At 38.9% G+C, this 16,747-nt stretch overlaps 1 protein-coding gene across 1 annotated transcript in view; it reads left to right on the forward strand.

Annotated features, from left to right (window-relative positions):
• Window positions 1–16,747, forward strand: part of MGAM2 (maltase-glucoamylase 2 (putative)) — a 108,639-nt gene that overhangs the window by 48,478 nt on the left and 43,414 nt on the right. The window contains exons 23-31 of the mRNA XM_055281470.1: window positions 847–1,014; window positions 2,089–2,244; window positions 3,279–3,497; window positions 6,105–6,259; window positions 7,306–7,474; window positions 8,072–8,168; window positions 8,564–8,676; window positions 9,145–9,270; window positions 11,541–11,669. Coding sequence (XP_055137445.1) covers window positions 847–1,014; window positions 2,089–2,244; window positions 3,279–3,497; window positions 6,105–6,259; window positions 7,306–7,474; window positions 8,072–8,168; window positions 8,564–8,676; window positions 9,145–9,270; window positions 11,541–11,669 — 1,332 coding nt within the window. The remainder of the gene's footprint in view (window positions 1–846; window positions 1,015–2,088; window positions 2,245–3,278; window positions 3,498–6,104; window positions 6,260–7,305; window positions 7,475–8,071; window positions 8,169–8,563; window positions 8,677–9,144; window positions 9,271–11,540; window positions 11,670–16,747) is intronic.

The following is a 16,747-nucleotide window of genomic DNA, read 5'->3' on the forward strand; positions in this document are numbered from 1 at the left end:
AAAAAAATATAGTCTTACCTTTTACATTTAAGTCTGTGATATATTTTGAGTTAATTTTTATATAATATGTAAGATTTAGGTTGGGGTTCAACCTTTTACCTGTGTATGTCCCGTTGCCCCAGCACCTTTGTTGAAAAAATCTGTCTTTGTAAAAAATCATTTGGGCATATATGTATGGGACTTCTAATTTTTTAAATTATCAAACTGCTACTTTTTTCTTCAGTCTTAATTTCTACCTTCTTTGTCATAGCTCAACTGTGTCACCTTTGTTCCCTAAATAAGTTATTTAATTTTCTGTGCTTCAGTCTCCTCATCTGAAAAATGAGAGTAATTATAGCTTCAACCTCATAGTCTGCTGTGAAAACTGAATGAAGTAATACATGTCAAATGCTTAGCACAGTGCCTGGCACATAATACACACTCAAATATTCTTAGCTCTTGTCATCATTATTAGTAAAATAAAAGGAAAAAAATTACTTGGGCCCTTTTGGTGTATATGTGTATGTCTTTAACTTGGTGTCCCAATGAGGCTCTTATCTTTTTGTTTACTGTGTGAGTACCTATCTTGTCTGCTTGAAAATTCTACAGTGTCAGGGACATATTTTCTCATTAATAGAATCAGTAAAGAACCAGTGAACCAAAGCAAAGATGAAATATTACTTAAAAATTTAGGATTGATAAGAGTCTGAGTGAACGAGTTCCCTAGGGATGATGACCTAGCAACATTTGAAACTGCAGAGAAAAGGAAACAGCTTGGATCTCAGAAAATGAGACATTGGCTGGTATTTAGAGATAATAAGGGTCTGAAGTACTTGGTTTCTAATCTGACTTTTTTCCCTCTCCCAGAACCATCTACAAGCAAAGATTATAAATAATAATTATACGGACACTGACAACCTCATGTTTACAGATATCACAATCTTGGGAATGGACAAACAGCCAGCTAATTTTACCGTCTTACTGAATAATGTCGCCACCTCCCATCCAAGCGTTGTCTACAGTGCTTCCACAAAGGTAAGCGATCCTTCCATTCTGCGGGGCCCTTTCCAGAGGCCTTGGCTCTGACAGCCGGCCCTACTTTGCTCTTTTAACCGTGGGCAATCAGACACAACTGACTTGCTGGGAGGTCCAACACATCACAGAGAGAACGCAGGAGAAACGTGTGCATGCTAAAGAAAGACCTCTCTGCTTTGTTTGTATCAGGGCTCTGAAGAAAATAGCGGGAGTCAGAACCCTGAGAGAAGGAAGTCCTTCTCTGGGCACAGTTAAAATGAGACACTCTGATCCCAGCTGTGACATAGTGACTAGATTGTGCAATGGGTATTTACACATTGGTCCTCTCATTGAAGGGAGAATCTCTTTGAGAAACAGTTGATATTTGTTCTTACCGTTTTAGGCTATTTTCATACCATTAATAAAATGTGAGTGGAGTAACACAAGGAGAAATCCAGTTTTGCTCTTACTGAGTGATTCCCTTACACTGTTAGTTGAATATTTCAAGTTCTGGGAAATTCATTATTTCTTAGATCAGCCCCCTTCCATGTTGACAAGACATATAGCATAGGATAAGAGTTTGATTTCTAGAGTTAGGCAGAATGGGGCTCCAATCTCAGCTCGTGGGGTATTAAGTGTCTCTGTATCTTAGTTTTCTGTTCTGTAAAATGGAGATAGTCATAACATTCACAGCATGGAACTGCTCTCTAGGATTAATGGAGATCATGCTTATAAAGTGGTTATCACAGTGCTTGGCTTGTATGAATGCTCCATAAAGTTTAGCTATTGTTGTTATTACTACTTTTATTAAATTGATAAGCATCACACCCAGAGGACAGTAAGCCTAACAATGACAGTCCTGCCTGTGATCTACACTCATTAGCATGATGAAAACTCTTCCCATCCAACACTTCCATAATGACTCCATGAAGTGAGAAAACCCAGGAATCAGCCAAGTTCCGAATATCTCATGGCAAAATGGTTTTGGAGGAAGGAATAGATGCCCTTGTCCTGACTTCCAGACTTCCAACCAAGAACTCTTTCTGGGTGGCTTTCCCTCCCTTCCTTTGTCACCGTGACTGTCTCTTTCCCCAGGTGGTAACCATCACTGATCTGCAAGGACTGGTACTGGGACAAGAATTCTCTATTAGGTGGAATCTTCCTGTCAGTGACCTGGAGAAGTTCAACTGCTACCCTGATGATCCAACAGCCTCTAAGGAGAGTTGTAGGCAGCGGGGGTGTCTTTGGGAGGTAAATGACCAGAAACAGATGACCACATTGATCAGGAAGTTGTAAAAACTGTTCCAGAAGTAATTAAGCACCTAGAAAACACTTTTCAAATGTCTGTGGCTTAAAGAAAACCAGGTCACTGTGCAACATGCCTTTTGCCAACTCTACATGATAGGTCATCAGTATGTTCCTCAGATATCCTGAATCAGGAGAAACTTATTGCCATTCTCATTGCCACTCCAACCATATCATTAAAAACCCAATTTTAAACATAATAATGTACATTGGGTATGCATTATGCATTGCATATTTTAACCAATCTTGTTTTGTCTATTGGAGAACACAAGCAGAAAGGGTAAGGTCAGGCTGTTCCTCTTTATTTGAACAATAGAGAAAATGGAAACTAGAAAGAACAAGTGATTTCCTCTAGATTGCATGGGAAGCAATAAGGACACTGGGAGTAGAACCCTGCCTGGAGGCTCCTGTCTCCAGATCAAACTTCCTGCTGCTCCGTCACTGTTCATTCATTATAGAAGGTCAGTGTGTGTGTTTAAAAAATGGATGTGTTCATTTGCTAGGGCTACCATAACGGAGTACCACAAACTGAGTGGCATAGAATGACAGGAATTTATTCCCTCAAAATTCTGGAGTCTAGAAGTGGGATCATGGTGTCAGTGGAGCTGGTTCCTTCTGAGGACCTTGAGGGTATTTCTTTGCTTGTAGATGCATCACCCCACTCTCTGTCTTCATAGTCACATGTGTACATGTCTATCTCTGTGTCCAAATTTTCCTTATTAATAAGGATACCAGTAATACCGGATCAAGGCCTATCCCAATGACCTCATCTTAATTTATTCGTTGCAGAAACCCTACTTCCCAATAGTCACATTTACAGGTATCAGGGGTTAGGACTTAACATCTTTTTTAGGGGACACAATTCAACCCATAGCCATGGACATGTATCAGAGACTTAGTCTGTGTTAATCAGCTTCTTCAGTAATGAGAGCTTTAGTGTTGTATCAGGGGCTGAGCAAGACTTTCTCCTGTTATTCCAGGACACATCTACTCCTGGAGTGCCCACCTGTTACTATGACACCATCCCTAATTATGTTGCTAGTGACATTCAGTACCTGAACACCAGCATCACTGCAGACCTTTCCCTCCTGATGGCCCCTGAGTCAGCTGCTGCTGCTGCCTCTGATTCTTTCTCTGCAAAGATCAGCTTCCTCCGCCTGAACGTGATCTATCACACAGCAACCATGCTGCAGGTCAAGGTAAGGCCCATGTTGCAGATTCTGGTTCTCAATATGGAGTTTTTAACTTACAGTTCTGTATGGATAGAAGTCATTGAAACAATTAAAACATTTTTTTCTTTTCAAGACAGGGTCTCCCACTGTCACCCAGGCTGGAGTGCCGGGGCACAATCTCAGGTCACTGTAACCTCCACCTCCCTGGCTCAAGCCATCTTCCCACCTCAGCCTCCCAAGTAGCTGGGACTATAGGTGTGCGCCAACACACCTGGCTAATTTTTGTATTTTTTGTAGAGACGGGGTTTTGCCATGTTTCCCAGGCTGGTCTCAAACGTCTGACCTCAAGCAATCCACCTCCCTCTACCTCCCAAAGTGCTGGGGTTACAGGCATGAGCCACTGTGCCTGGCTGAAACAGCTTTTCATCCAAATCCCTCATGTTATGGATGAGGGAGCTAAGGCCTGTAGAGAGGTAAAGGTCAGAAAGTAGACGGTAAAGCCAGGATGTGACCTTAGATCTATGAGGACCATGAATTCCCTATAATGATGAGTATTCTAGGTCATAAACATCATCAAAGAATCATCCTTTAGCCCTGAGAAAAATGCATCTGCTTTGTGGCAAACTCATACGAGAGACATTAACTTAATTCTAATATTAGAATTATTTTCTCTAGCAGTAGTTCTCAAACTGCAGCATGCATCAGAATCTCCTTCAGATCATTTTAAAATCCAGATTTCTGGCCCTCACCCCTAAGGTTTCCAATTCAGTAGACCTGGGCTGGGGCCTAGCCTGAGAATTTGCATTTCTTTCTTTTTTTTTTTTTTGAGACAGATTTTCACTCTTGTTGCCCAGGCTGGAGTGTAGTGGTGCGATCTTGGCTCACTGCAACCTCTGCCTCCCGAGTTCAAGTGATTCTCCTGCTTCAGCCTCACAAGTAACTGAGATTACAGGCACCCGCCTCCACACCCAGCTAATTTTTTGTATTTTAGTAGAGATAGGGTTTCACCATGTTGGCCAGGCTGGTCTCGAACTCCTGACCTCAGGTGATCCACCCACCTTGGCCTCCCAAAATGCCGGGATTACAGGCGTGAGCCACCGCGCCCGGCCTCGAGAATCTGCATTTCCAACAAGCTCCCAGGTGAGGCTGATGCTGCAGGTCAAGAGACCAAACTTTGAGACCTACTGCTATGCACATTTAAAAAATACGTCTACTGGAAACGTAATGTGAGCCACACATATCTTCCAGTAGATGCATTTTTAAATGTATATTTTAAAAGTGAAATTAATTTTAATAATATTTTATTTAACCAATGTGCTAAAATATGATCATTTCACCTTGAAATCAAAATTTAATGGAGATACTTTGCAATCTTCTAATTATGCTAAGTCTTCAAAATCTGGTGTATATTTTGCATTTCTAGTGAATCTCAATTCAGACTAGCCCATGTCAGGCACTCAAAGGCCATGTGTGGCTTGTGGACAGCACCTTGGACAGCTCAGCTGTAGCCATTGCTTTCCACATTGTAATGTATCATGAATCACTGGGGCAGCTTGTGAAAATAAAAGTTCTAATTCAGAAAATCTGGGGTGGGGCCTGAGGTTCTGCATTCCTAACAAGCTCCCAGGCAATGATGCTGCTTTGGGTCTAAGAAACATAATTTCCAAGCAGGACTTTAGAAAACCTTCACCTGGCCAGGTGTGGTGGCTCACCCCTGTAATCCCAACACTTTGGGAGTCCGAGGTGTTGGGATTATAGGAGGTCAGGAGATCAAAACCATCCTGGCCAACATAGAAACCCCGTCTCTACTAAAATACAAAAAATTAGCCAGGTGTGGTGGTGCACGCCTGTAGTTCTAGCTACTCAGGAGGCTGAAGCATGGGAATCACTTGAACCCGGGAGGTGGAGATTGCAGTGAGCTGAGATCACACCACTGCACTCCAGCCTGGTGACAGAGTGAGAATCTGTCTAAAAATAAAAATAAAAATAAAGAAAGAAAGAAAGAAAGGAGAAAACCTTCACCTAAGCACAAATTTGGGGCTAATAATACGACGAAGAGGATAGTCACTCATAATAGTGTAACTCCTTGTACTTGCATAACACTTTTCACACCTTTTATTCTTCCCACATGTCAGTCCTGTGAGGTAAGTAGGAACAAGGGGTGGATACAGAAGAGAAACTTTAGGAATGGGAAAGCTGTACAACATCTGGAAGCTCAAACAGTAAGGAGATCTCAGAGTCCATATGAAAACTCAATTCCCTAATTCCTAACATGCATACACACACACACACAAACAAATTTACACATTTCTATGCACATGTCTACATGCCACACACTTACAAACATATACACACACATTCTATTTATGAAATTCTATCCCCTTCTATCACAAATTCTTTAGAGGAAGAGCCCTCCTTGGCTTTGAATGGGTTTTACTGAGGCATTTTTGAACTTCAGCATCTGTATGGGGCACAGTGGGCAGGCAGGCCTCACATCCATTCGCTTGGGGATGTTTGATGCCTACTGATATGGTGCAAACTGGTCAAAAACATGGAAACTGAATTATATGGGGTGGCATGAGGGGTTTTAGGTCTGAGACCTTAACAGAAAGTTTTCTTCTCTCTTCTTGCCAGATCTATGACCCCACTAATAAAAGGTATGAGGTTCCAGTACCACTGAACACCCCTCCCCAACCAGCTGGTGACCCTGAAAACTGTCTGTATGATGTCAGGATTCAGAACAATCCTTTCGGAATCCAGATTCAACGCAAAAACACCAGCACTGTGATGTAAGCACTATTTATTTGATTCTAATTAGAGTAGTTCTAGATTTAATTACAGTGGTTACAATTAATTCAAGTGAAATATTAATCTCAGAGACTCTATGAAAATACGTGTGCATTTGTTAGAGTATATCTATTTTTCCCATGCTTTAATGGGCAATTTGTTTTTGGTTAGTCGTTAACAAAAATAATCAATCCAAGTTTAAAGAAATGAAGTATTGTTTGATTTCAGAGAAAGAAAAATACATGTTCTACTTACTTTTCTTAAGTAGAACAGAAAACTCTATTTAATAAGTACAGCAGATAACCTAAGATACAAATGAGTTCCATATTATGTCTCATTAAGAAATAATAAGAGGCAGGAGAGAGGGGCAAAGGTTAAAAAGGAGAAAGAAATAACTTCTTGTAACATTTGCTTCTGTGGACACAGAAGCCTTCAAGCCTTTTCACAATGTTAAGCATAAAAGGAATTGTCATCTCCCATCTCTTGTCCTGCTGCTGAATAGAATGAAGTGAAGGTCTGGATTTTGCCTGGGGTGAGGTTCCCTATCCCAGTAGAAGCTGTCACCTGTGTGTGCACCTTTGCCTTCCTGTGTATGTCTTCTCTCTTGGGCTGTGCGAGTGATTTCCTCTCTGTTGCCCTCTTTGATAAGAAGTCCTTTGGCCAACTCAAGAGAAGTTGTTCTAAGAGTTTCACGCTTTTCTATTGGAAAGTTTGCTTAAACTCTATTTGTTTATTTATATATTTACTCAAGCTGATATTCCAGACACTGAGAACTTGAAATAAATAGAAGAATGAGTCATGGTTCTTGCCCTCAAGGACCCAGAAAAGGAGCTCTCAGTCTGACAAACTACAGAAGAGAAATGTAACATGGAACTTTGGTCCTGAGTCAGGGCCATTGTTATGACCTGGGTCATGTCACAGTATTTGAACCTGGATCTAAATGTGCAATAATTAAGGAGGCTTTGGAATCAACTAGACATTCCAAACACATTCCAAGTAGCTCTGGCCAGTGGTCTCCAGCTCAGCGTGGTCTACTTTCGTGTTGCAGTTGGGATTCTCAACTCCCTGGCTTCACCTTCAATGACATGTTTCTCTCCATTTCTACGCGTCTGCCGTCTCAGTACATCTATGGCTTTGGGGAAACTGAGCACACGACTTTCAGAAGAAACATGACCTGGAACACATGGGGAATGTTTGCTCGTGATGAGCCACCTGCGGTAGGGACAATGGAATAAGTTTAGCAATCAGTTTCTCTCGATGTAAATCTCTTTTAATCCTTATGCTTATATATGATACCTTGCTCATTAACTTCATCTTATATTGATACATTCTGCTCTAAGTTGTAATAGGCCACATGTCACATTCTTTTGTCCCTAAAAGGCATATCTATGTATATATATATTTCCCTCTGTCAGTTATGGATTTTATTTATCTCATAAACTTTTACTTAATATATTCTATTTGTCAGGCACATTACTAAGTGCTTAGCTACAAATTTAATAAGACACTGTCTTTGCTCTCCAGAGACTTATAGGCTAGTGAGAGAAATAGATGCAGAAATTGTGATAGCACAGTGGAATCACTGAATTATGTAATAATACATAATTGAATTATATAATAATAAATGAGGAAGGCATGAAGTGGGGAAGACACAGCTTTTAACTTGGAGTAGAAGGGAGGGTCAATGAAGGCCCAACAAAGGACATGACATCGAGCTGAATCTTTAATGATGAGTAAAGAGTTTGCTGTTTGGGTTATGGTATGAAAACAATATCTTGAATTATCTTTTTGTTTATTACCCTTGTGACTTCCAGTACAAGAAGAATTCCTATGGTGTCCACCCTTACTACATGGCACTGGAGGAGGATGGTAGTGCCCATGGAGTGCTCCTGCTAAATAGCAATGCCATGGGTAAGGCATAGGCACAGCTCCCATGCACCACCAGAAACAGCTGTGACCACTCTATTTTGACCTGGTATCAATAGAAATAGAGACATTCAGGGGGTAAGGGAAATGGAACAAATAAACTTGACTTTCCATTTATTCATCTATTTATTCAAGATTTATTAAGAACTCTGAATCAGGTGTTAGGCATGGAATTTTGATCAATTATGGCTCCTACTCTGGCATAGCCTATTTTACTGTGACACTTTGGCTCCTATTCACAGTTATAAAAGTTGCTGAGGTTGCATATTACATTTGGGGTACTGCAAATACACCTCTGATTCTAAATCTTAGAGCAGGTTTTCTACCTGGGTAATTTACAACTCCAAGGATGTGCCTCATGTGTGGTGTTTTTCTTACAGATGTGACATTACAGCCCACTCCGGCCCTGACATACCGCACCACAGGAGGGATTTTGGACTTCTACATTGTTTTGGGGCCAACCCCTGAACTTGTAACTCAGCAATACACAGAGGTTAGAAGCCATTCTGTCCATCAATATATTGTCAAATATTTATTGGCTATTACCACATTATTAGCACTGAGATAGGGCAGTTTTTTCCTTTGACTCTTGAGTGTCAGTACTAGATTATTACTGCCTTTGCTGAAATCATATTTTAGTATTATGGTTCTATAAAGCCATGTTAATATCCCATGTGTTCCTCACTTGCTAAACAGCCTAAGACTTGCTAATCAGTAATAACCAGAAAATTCTCTGGTTTCCTAGAATGAAAACTCCGGAATATAAAAAAAACTTCAATTACAACGTTTCTGTCATCCTGCATGTTCGTAGTTGCTCCACATTTATTGGACTTTCTTATCTTTCTTGGGTGAGGCCTCTTAGACCTTACTTAGCAGAAACACTCAAGTTTATTCAAGTATAAGTCAACCACCTTTTCTTCCCTAAGAAGTCTATCTGGATGCATTTTTCTTTTTATTCTAGTTGATCGGTCGGCCAGCAATGATTCCATACTGGGCCTTGGGATTCCAGCTGAGTCGCTATGGATACCAGAATGATGCTGAAATCTCCAGTTTGTATGATGCAATGGTGGCAGCCCAGATTCCCTATGTATGAAACCCTCACTCAGCCCAAGGTGTAATTAGTTACAGGAATTTGTGGCTAATTTTATATTAGAAGTGCTATGATGTTATCAAAGATAACTTGATACATCCAGGCTGAATTTTTTTTCTTTGTATATACTTTCATACTATGTACTTATTAAACAGAAATTAGAAAATAGGAAAATTACAAGATGAAAAAATCCACAAATATACCTTACCAAAGTAATCAATGTTAATGATATGCTGGTTTATTCTTTTCCAAATTTTGGCTTATGCACAAGTCTCTGTTTTACCAAACAAGTTTCACCTAGGGTCATATGGCAATGCAGGGGACTATCCCCTTGGGCTAAAAAGAAGCAACTTCTTTTTTTTCAACTAAATATTAACCACTTTAGTTATTATTCAACAATCATGGTTTGAGTAAGTTTCATGTGCAGGAACCTGGGTTGGTACTGCATAGAGAGAGTAGGCATTCAAGAAAGCTATAGAATAATGTAGTTCTTATATGTTGGTGTAAGGAAGGGGTCCAGTTTCCATTCTGCCTATGGCTAGCCAGTTTTCCCAGCACCATTCATTGAATAGGGAGTCCTTTCCCCATTGCTTATTTTTTGTCAGGTTTGTAGAAGATCAGAAAGTTGTAGGTGTATGGTCTTGTTTCTGGGTTCCCTATTATTTGCCACTGGTTTATGTGTCTGTTCTTGTACCAGTACCATGCTGTTTTGATTACTGTAGCCCTGAGGGGGATCGCCTGATGCCTCCAGCTTTGTTCTTTTTGCTTAGGATTGCCTTGGCTATTTGGGCTCATTTTTGGTTACATATATGAACTTTAAAACAGTTTTCTCTAGTTTTGTGAAGAATGTCAATGGTAGATTAATGGGAATAACATTGAATCTATAAATTGGTCTGGGCAGTGTGGTCATTTTAATGATACTGATTCTTCCTGTCTATGAGCATGTTTTTCCATTTGTTTGTGTCATCTCTGATTTCTTTGAACAGTGGTTTGTAGTTCTCCTTGTAGAGATCTTTCACCTCCCTGGTTAGCTGTATTCCTAGGTATTTTATTTGCGGCAATTATGAATGGGAGTTCATTTGTGGTTTGGAACTAGGCTTGACTGTTGGTGGTGCATAGAAATGCTAGAGATTTTTGTACATTGATTTTGTATCCTGAGACTTTGCTGAAGTTGCTTATCAGGTTAAGAAACTTTTGGGCTGAGATGATGGAGTTTTCTAGATATAGGATCTTGTCTATATGACAAGATCTAGTATCTAGATACAGGATCATGTCATCTGCAGATATGAATAGTTTGACTTCGTCTTTTCCTATCTGAATGCCCTTTATTTCTTTTTTTTTTTTTTTTTTTTTTTGAGACGGAGTCTCCCTCTGCTGCCCAGGCTGGAATGTCATGGCACAATCTCAGCTCACTGCAACCTCTGCCTCCTGAGTGATTCTCCTGCCTCAGCCTCCTGAGTAGCTAGGACTACAAGTGTGGGCCACCAAGCTCGGCTAATTTTTAAAATATTTTTAGTAGGGATGGGGTTTCACCATGTTGGCCAGGCTGGTCTCGAACTCCTTATCTCAGGTGATCCACCTGCCTCGGCCTCCCAAAGTGCTGGGATTACAGGCGTGAGCCACTGTGCCTGGCCCTTTTATTTATTTCTCTTTCCTGATTGCCCTGGCCAGAAGTTCCAATACTACGTTGAATAGGAGTGGTGAACGAGGACATCCTTGTCTTGTGCTGGTTTTCAAGGGGAATGCTTTCAGCTTTTGCTCATTCAGTATGATATTGGCTGTGGGTTTGTCATCTATGGCTCTTATTATTGTGAGATACGCTCCTTTAGTACCTAGTTTATTGAGAGTTTTTAACAATCAGCCAGATTTACTGTAGAAAAAAACCCCAGATATACAATCCTGTTTGTTTCCTAGGAAAGTCCCAGTTTCTACCCTTGAACATTTCAATTAGAACTTTGTTTGACAGACCGAGTTTGAGATTTGAAGAGCGGGAAAGACATGAATTGAGGAAAGGAAAGGGGATAGAGTTCCAACTGGGGAAACAGAAGGAGAAGGAGTGAGCACAGGTGAACTGCATGCAGGCATCAGAAAGCAATTTCAATCTGCAGAATTGAAAAGTCAGCAGAGGGAAGTAATGAGATGAGGAATGAAGATGGGCCTGGACTGGGGCAGGCAGGCAGCAGGACCAGGGGCCTGGTATAGCAGTTAGTGTGCCCTGCAGGGCACCTGCTGCAGGGTTCCAAGCACCTTGCTGCTTCTTTCTGCAGGACGTCCAGCATGTAGACATCGATTACATGAACCGGAAGCTGGATTTCACCCTCAGTGCCAACTTTCAAAACCTCAGTCTTCTGATTGAGCAAATGAAGAAAAATGGCATGAGATTTATTCTCATTTTGGTATGTATTGAGATAGATTAGATCCTACTTTCTGTTTCCATATTCATGGTTCAAAAATAGCACCACTGTGGGAAACTGGATGAAGGGTACAAGAAATATTCCTGTACTCTGTACTTTTTGTTTTGTTTTGCAACTTCTTGTGGTGAATCTATAATTATTATTTTTTAATTTAAAAGCAAATGAAAGAAAGAAACGAAAAGGGGCTTTTAAAAGATGATACTTTATAATATTTATTTTCCATAACTGTCACTGGAATATAATTATTGTTCTCTTGGTAAAGTTAGTACAACTGTGGGCTGAAGCACTGAAGATAGCCAAAAAAAAAAAAAAAAAAAAAAAGGCGTCTCACTGTTTCAGGCTATGTCTCAGGAGAAATAGCTGTATTTTAATCTCATATTTATGTCAGAGGGTTCAAAAATCCCTTACGTTGTATCATCACTCTGAAATGGTAAGACTCAGGCGACATTTCTTCCTAAACTTACAAACAATTGAGTTAAGATCCAGAATACCAATTTATTATATTACTAGGAAGCGCATCTTGATAAATTCAGAGGTAATTACCTGCAAATGATTCTCCCTTCTAGCTTCCAAAACTTACAGCATTATTTGGTGACTTTTGTTCACTTACTAATTCATGTATTTATTGAACACAATATTTGAAAACCACTTTTCTACAAGTTGTGTGTGCGTGTGTGAGAGTGCAGGCATAGTCTAAATTAGCAAGACAGTGCTCTTTTTCTTATAAGGTTTTTATTCTAATGGAGGGAAACAGCCAATAAACACCTGAAAAGATAATTTCAGACAGTAGTGGTTTATATGACAATTGTGAAACAGCCTAATATTGTAGAGAACAATTGGGGCAGGTATGGGATGGAGTGAACAGGGGAAGATACTTTAAGTAGACACATTGGGACACAGAGGGCAATAAAGAAGTTTCATGTTTTTGAGGAACATTACTATTATACTCTGGAAACACAATAAATTGGCTCTCTCTGCTTGAGGATTAAGTCTTATCAGTCTGGTTTGTCTCCAGGAATTGTTTCCAAACACTAGCAAAAGTTTTTCTCAAGAATTTTATGGAGAAACACCAATACATTCTTTTACTTCTCAACTTTCTTTGTAAAAATAGATTTCTATGTCATTGGAAAAAAATCACTTATGTCATATTTAAATTCCTACGGGATTTTTTAACATCTTTATTTATTTGTTTGTTTAAATATTTCAGGGTTAAACTTTTTTTAACTTCTATTTTAGATTCAGCATGTTAATATGTAGGTTTGTTACAAACGTGTATTGTGTAATGCTGACGTTTGGCGTATGTATTAGTCTGTTTTCACACTGCCAATAAACACATACCTGAGACTGGGCAATTTACAAAAGAAAGATGTTTAATGGACTCACAGTTCCACATGGCTGGAGAGGTCTCACAATCATGGCAGAAGGTGAAAGGCATGTCTTTCATGGTGGCAGACAAGAGAAGAGAGTTTGTGCAGGGAAACTCCCCTTTTTAAAACCATCAGACCTCATGAGACTTATTTGCTATCATGAGAACAGCAGGGAAAGACCTGCCCCCGTGATTCAGTTACCTCCTACCAGGTCCCTCTTAGAACACATGAGAATTCAAGATGAGATTTGGGTGGGGACAGACCCAAACCATATCAGAGTATGATGGAACCCATCACCCAGGTAGTGAACATAGTAGCAAACAGGTAGTTTTTCAACCTATGCCCCACTCCCTCCCTCTCCTCTCCTCTTATAGTCTTTGGTGTCTATTATTCCCACCTTTATGTCTATGTATACCCAATACTTAGCTCCCACTTATAAGTGAGAACATGTGGTATTTGCATTTCTGTTCCTGCATTAATTCACTTAGAATAATGGCCTCCAGCTACATCCATGTTGCTGCAAAGAGCATAATTTCATTCTTTTTATGGCTGTGTACTATTCCATGATACATATGTGTACCATATTTTCTTTATCCAATCCACCATAGATGGGCTCCTGGGTTGACTTCATGTCTCTGCTATTGTGAATAGTGCTGTGATAGACATACAAGTACATGTATTTTTTGAGAGAATAATTTATTTTCCTTAGGGTATATACCCAGTAATGGGGTTGCTGGGTGGTATGGTAGATCAATTCTTAGTTATTTGAGAAATCTCCAAATTGCTTTCCACTGTGGCTGAACTAATTTACATTCCCACCAACAGTGTGTAAGTGTTCTCTGTTCTCCGCAGCCCCACCAACATCTATTTTTTGACTTTCCAACAAAAGCCATTCTGACTCATGTGAGATGGTATCTCGTTATGGTTTGATTTGCATTTCTCTATTAGTTATGCTCAGCATTTTTTCATGTTTGTTAGCCACTTGTATGTCTTCTTTTGAGAAGTGTCTGTTCATGTCCTTTGCCTACTTTTTAGTGGGATTGTTTGTTTTCGGCTTGTTGATTTAAGTTCCTTATATATTCTGGATTTTAGGCCTTTGTCAGATTCATAACTTGCTAATATTTCCTCCCATTTGGTAGGTTACCTCATTACTCTGTTGACAGTTTCTCTTGCTGTGCAGAAGCTGTTTATTTTAATTAGATCCATTGTCAATTTTTGGTTTCATTGCAATTGCTTTTGAGGACTTAGATTATTTGCTAAGGCCAATGTCAAGAACATTTCCTAGATTTTCTTCTAGGATTTTTATAATTTGAAGTCTTACATTTAAGTCTTTAATGTATCTTGAGTTAATTTTTGTATATAGTGAAAGGTAGGAACCAAGTACCATTCTCTTGCATATGGTGAGCCAGTTATCCCAGCACCATTTATTAATAAATAATTCTTTCCTTCTTGCTCATTTTTGTCAGTTTTTCTGAAGATCAGATAATAATTGTAGGTGTGTGATAGTACACTTTGAGGTTGGGTAACGTGATACCTCTAGTTTTGTTCTTCTTGCTTAGAATTGCTTTGGCTATTCAGGCTGTTTTTTGGTTCCATGTGAATTTTAGAATAGTTTTTCTAATTATGTGAAAAATGACATTTGTAGTTTAATAGATGTAGCATTGAATCTATGAATCGCTTTGGTTAGTGTGGCCATTTTAATGATGTTAATTCTTGAGCATGAAATGTTTTTTCATTTGTTTGTGTCATCTCTGATTTCCTTCAATAGTGTTTTGCACTTCTTGTAAAGATCTTTCACCTGCTTGGTTAGATGTATCCTTAGGTATTCTATCCTTTCTGTTGTTGTTGTAAATGTGATTGCATTCCTGATGAGCTATAAAAGCATTCTCGTTTTTATAGTTCTTCTAGGTGTGAAGTTGGATTGTTAATTTGAGATCTTTCTAACTTGAGATTTCTAATTTGAGATTTCTCAGCTTGAACGTTATTGATGTATAGAAATGCTACTAATTTTTGTACATTAATTTTGTATCTTGAAACTTTACTGAAGTTGTTTATCAGTTCTAGGAGCCTGTTGGCAAAGTGTTTAGGGTTTTCTAGATATGGAATCATGTCATCCTTGAAGAGAGATAGTTTGACTTCTTATTTTCCTATGTGGATGTGATTTATTTTTTTCTCTTGCCTGATTGCTCTGGCTAGGACTTTCAGTACTATGTTAAATAGGAGTGATGAGAAGGGGCATCCTTGCCATGTTCCAGTTCTCAAGAAGAATGCTTCCAGCTTTTTCCCATTCAGTATGATGCTGGCTGTGGGTTTGTCAGAGATAGCTCTTATTATTTTGAGGTACTTCCCTTTGATGCCTAATTTCTTAAGGGTTTTGTCATGGAGGATGTTGGATTTTATCAAAAGCTCTTTCTACATCGATTGAAATTATCATATGGCTTTTGTTTTTAATTCTGTTTATATGGTGAATCACATTTATTGATTTGCCTATGTTGAGCCAACCTTGCATCCCAGGGTTATGGAGGAAAGCCTACTTGAACATGGTCAGTTAACTTTTTGATGTGCTCCTGGGTTTGGTTTGTTAGTCTTTTGTTTAGGATTTTTGCATCTATGTTCATCAGGGATATCAGCCGGAAGTTTTCTTCTTTTATTGTCTCTGCCAGATATTGGTATCAGGATGATGTTGGCTTTGTAGAATCAGGTAGGGAGGCATCCCTCCTCAAATCTTTTGGAATAATTTCAGTAGGATTGGTACCAGCTCTTTGTACATCTAGTAGGATTTTATTATGAATCCGTTTGGTTAAGGACTTTTTTTTTGGTTGGTGGGCTTTTTATTGCTGATATAATTTTAGAATTTATTATTGATCTGTTTATGGTGTTATTTCCTTTCTGGTTCAGTCTTGGGAGGTTGTGTGTTTCTAGGAATTTATTCATTTCCTCTAGATTTTCTAGTTTGTGTGCATAGAGATGTTCATAAAAATCTCTAAGGATATTCTGTATATCTGTGTGATTGGGTATAATGTCATCTTTGTCATTTATGATTATACTTATTTGTATCTTCTCTCTTTTTTTCTCAATTTAGCTGGTGGCCTATAATCTTGTTTATCCTTTCAATAAAACAGTTTTTGCTTTTGATGATCTGTTGTATGGATTTTTGAATCTCAATTTTGTTTAGCTCTGCTCTGATTTTGATCATTTATTTTCTTCTGCAATCTTTGGGGTAAGTTTGTTCCTGTTTTTATAGTCCTCTAGTTGTGAAGTTGGATTGTTAATTTGAGATCTTTCTAACTTCTTGATGCAGGTATTTATGGCTATAAACTTTCCTAGTGTGTCTTAGGGATGATCGTCTTGCATAATATTTCATAGGGATTCTCTGAATTTCTTAAATTCACATGTTGAACTCTCTAGCAAGATTGGGGAAGTTTTCATGGACAATATCTTCAAATATGCTTTCCAAATAATTTTTTGTTTCCCCTTCTCTCTCAGGAATGCCAATGAGTCATAGATTTGGCCTCTTTACATAATTCTATATTTCTCAGAGGTTTTGTTCATTTTTAAAAATTATTTAAAAAAATTTTTTTTCTGACTGGGTTGTTTAGAGCGACTTGTCTTTGAGTTCTGAGATTCTTTCCTCAGCTTGGTCTATTCTGTTGTTAATGCTTGCAATTGTGTTATAATTTTTTTGTTTTAATC

The sequence above is a fragment of the Symphalangus syndactylus genome, chromosome 6, assembly GCF_028878055.3.
Source record: "Symphalangus syndactylus isolate Jambi chromosome 6, NHGRI_mSymSyn1-v2.1_pri, whole genome shotgun sequence".
NCBI classification, from domain to species: domain Eukaryota; kingdom Metazoa; phylum Chordata; class Mammalia; order Primates; family Hylobatidae; genus Symphalangus; species Symphalangus syndactylus.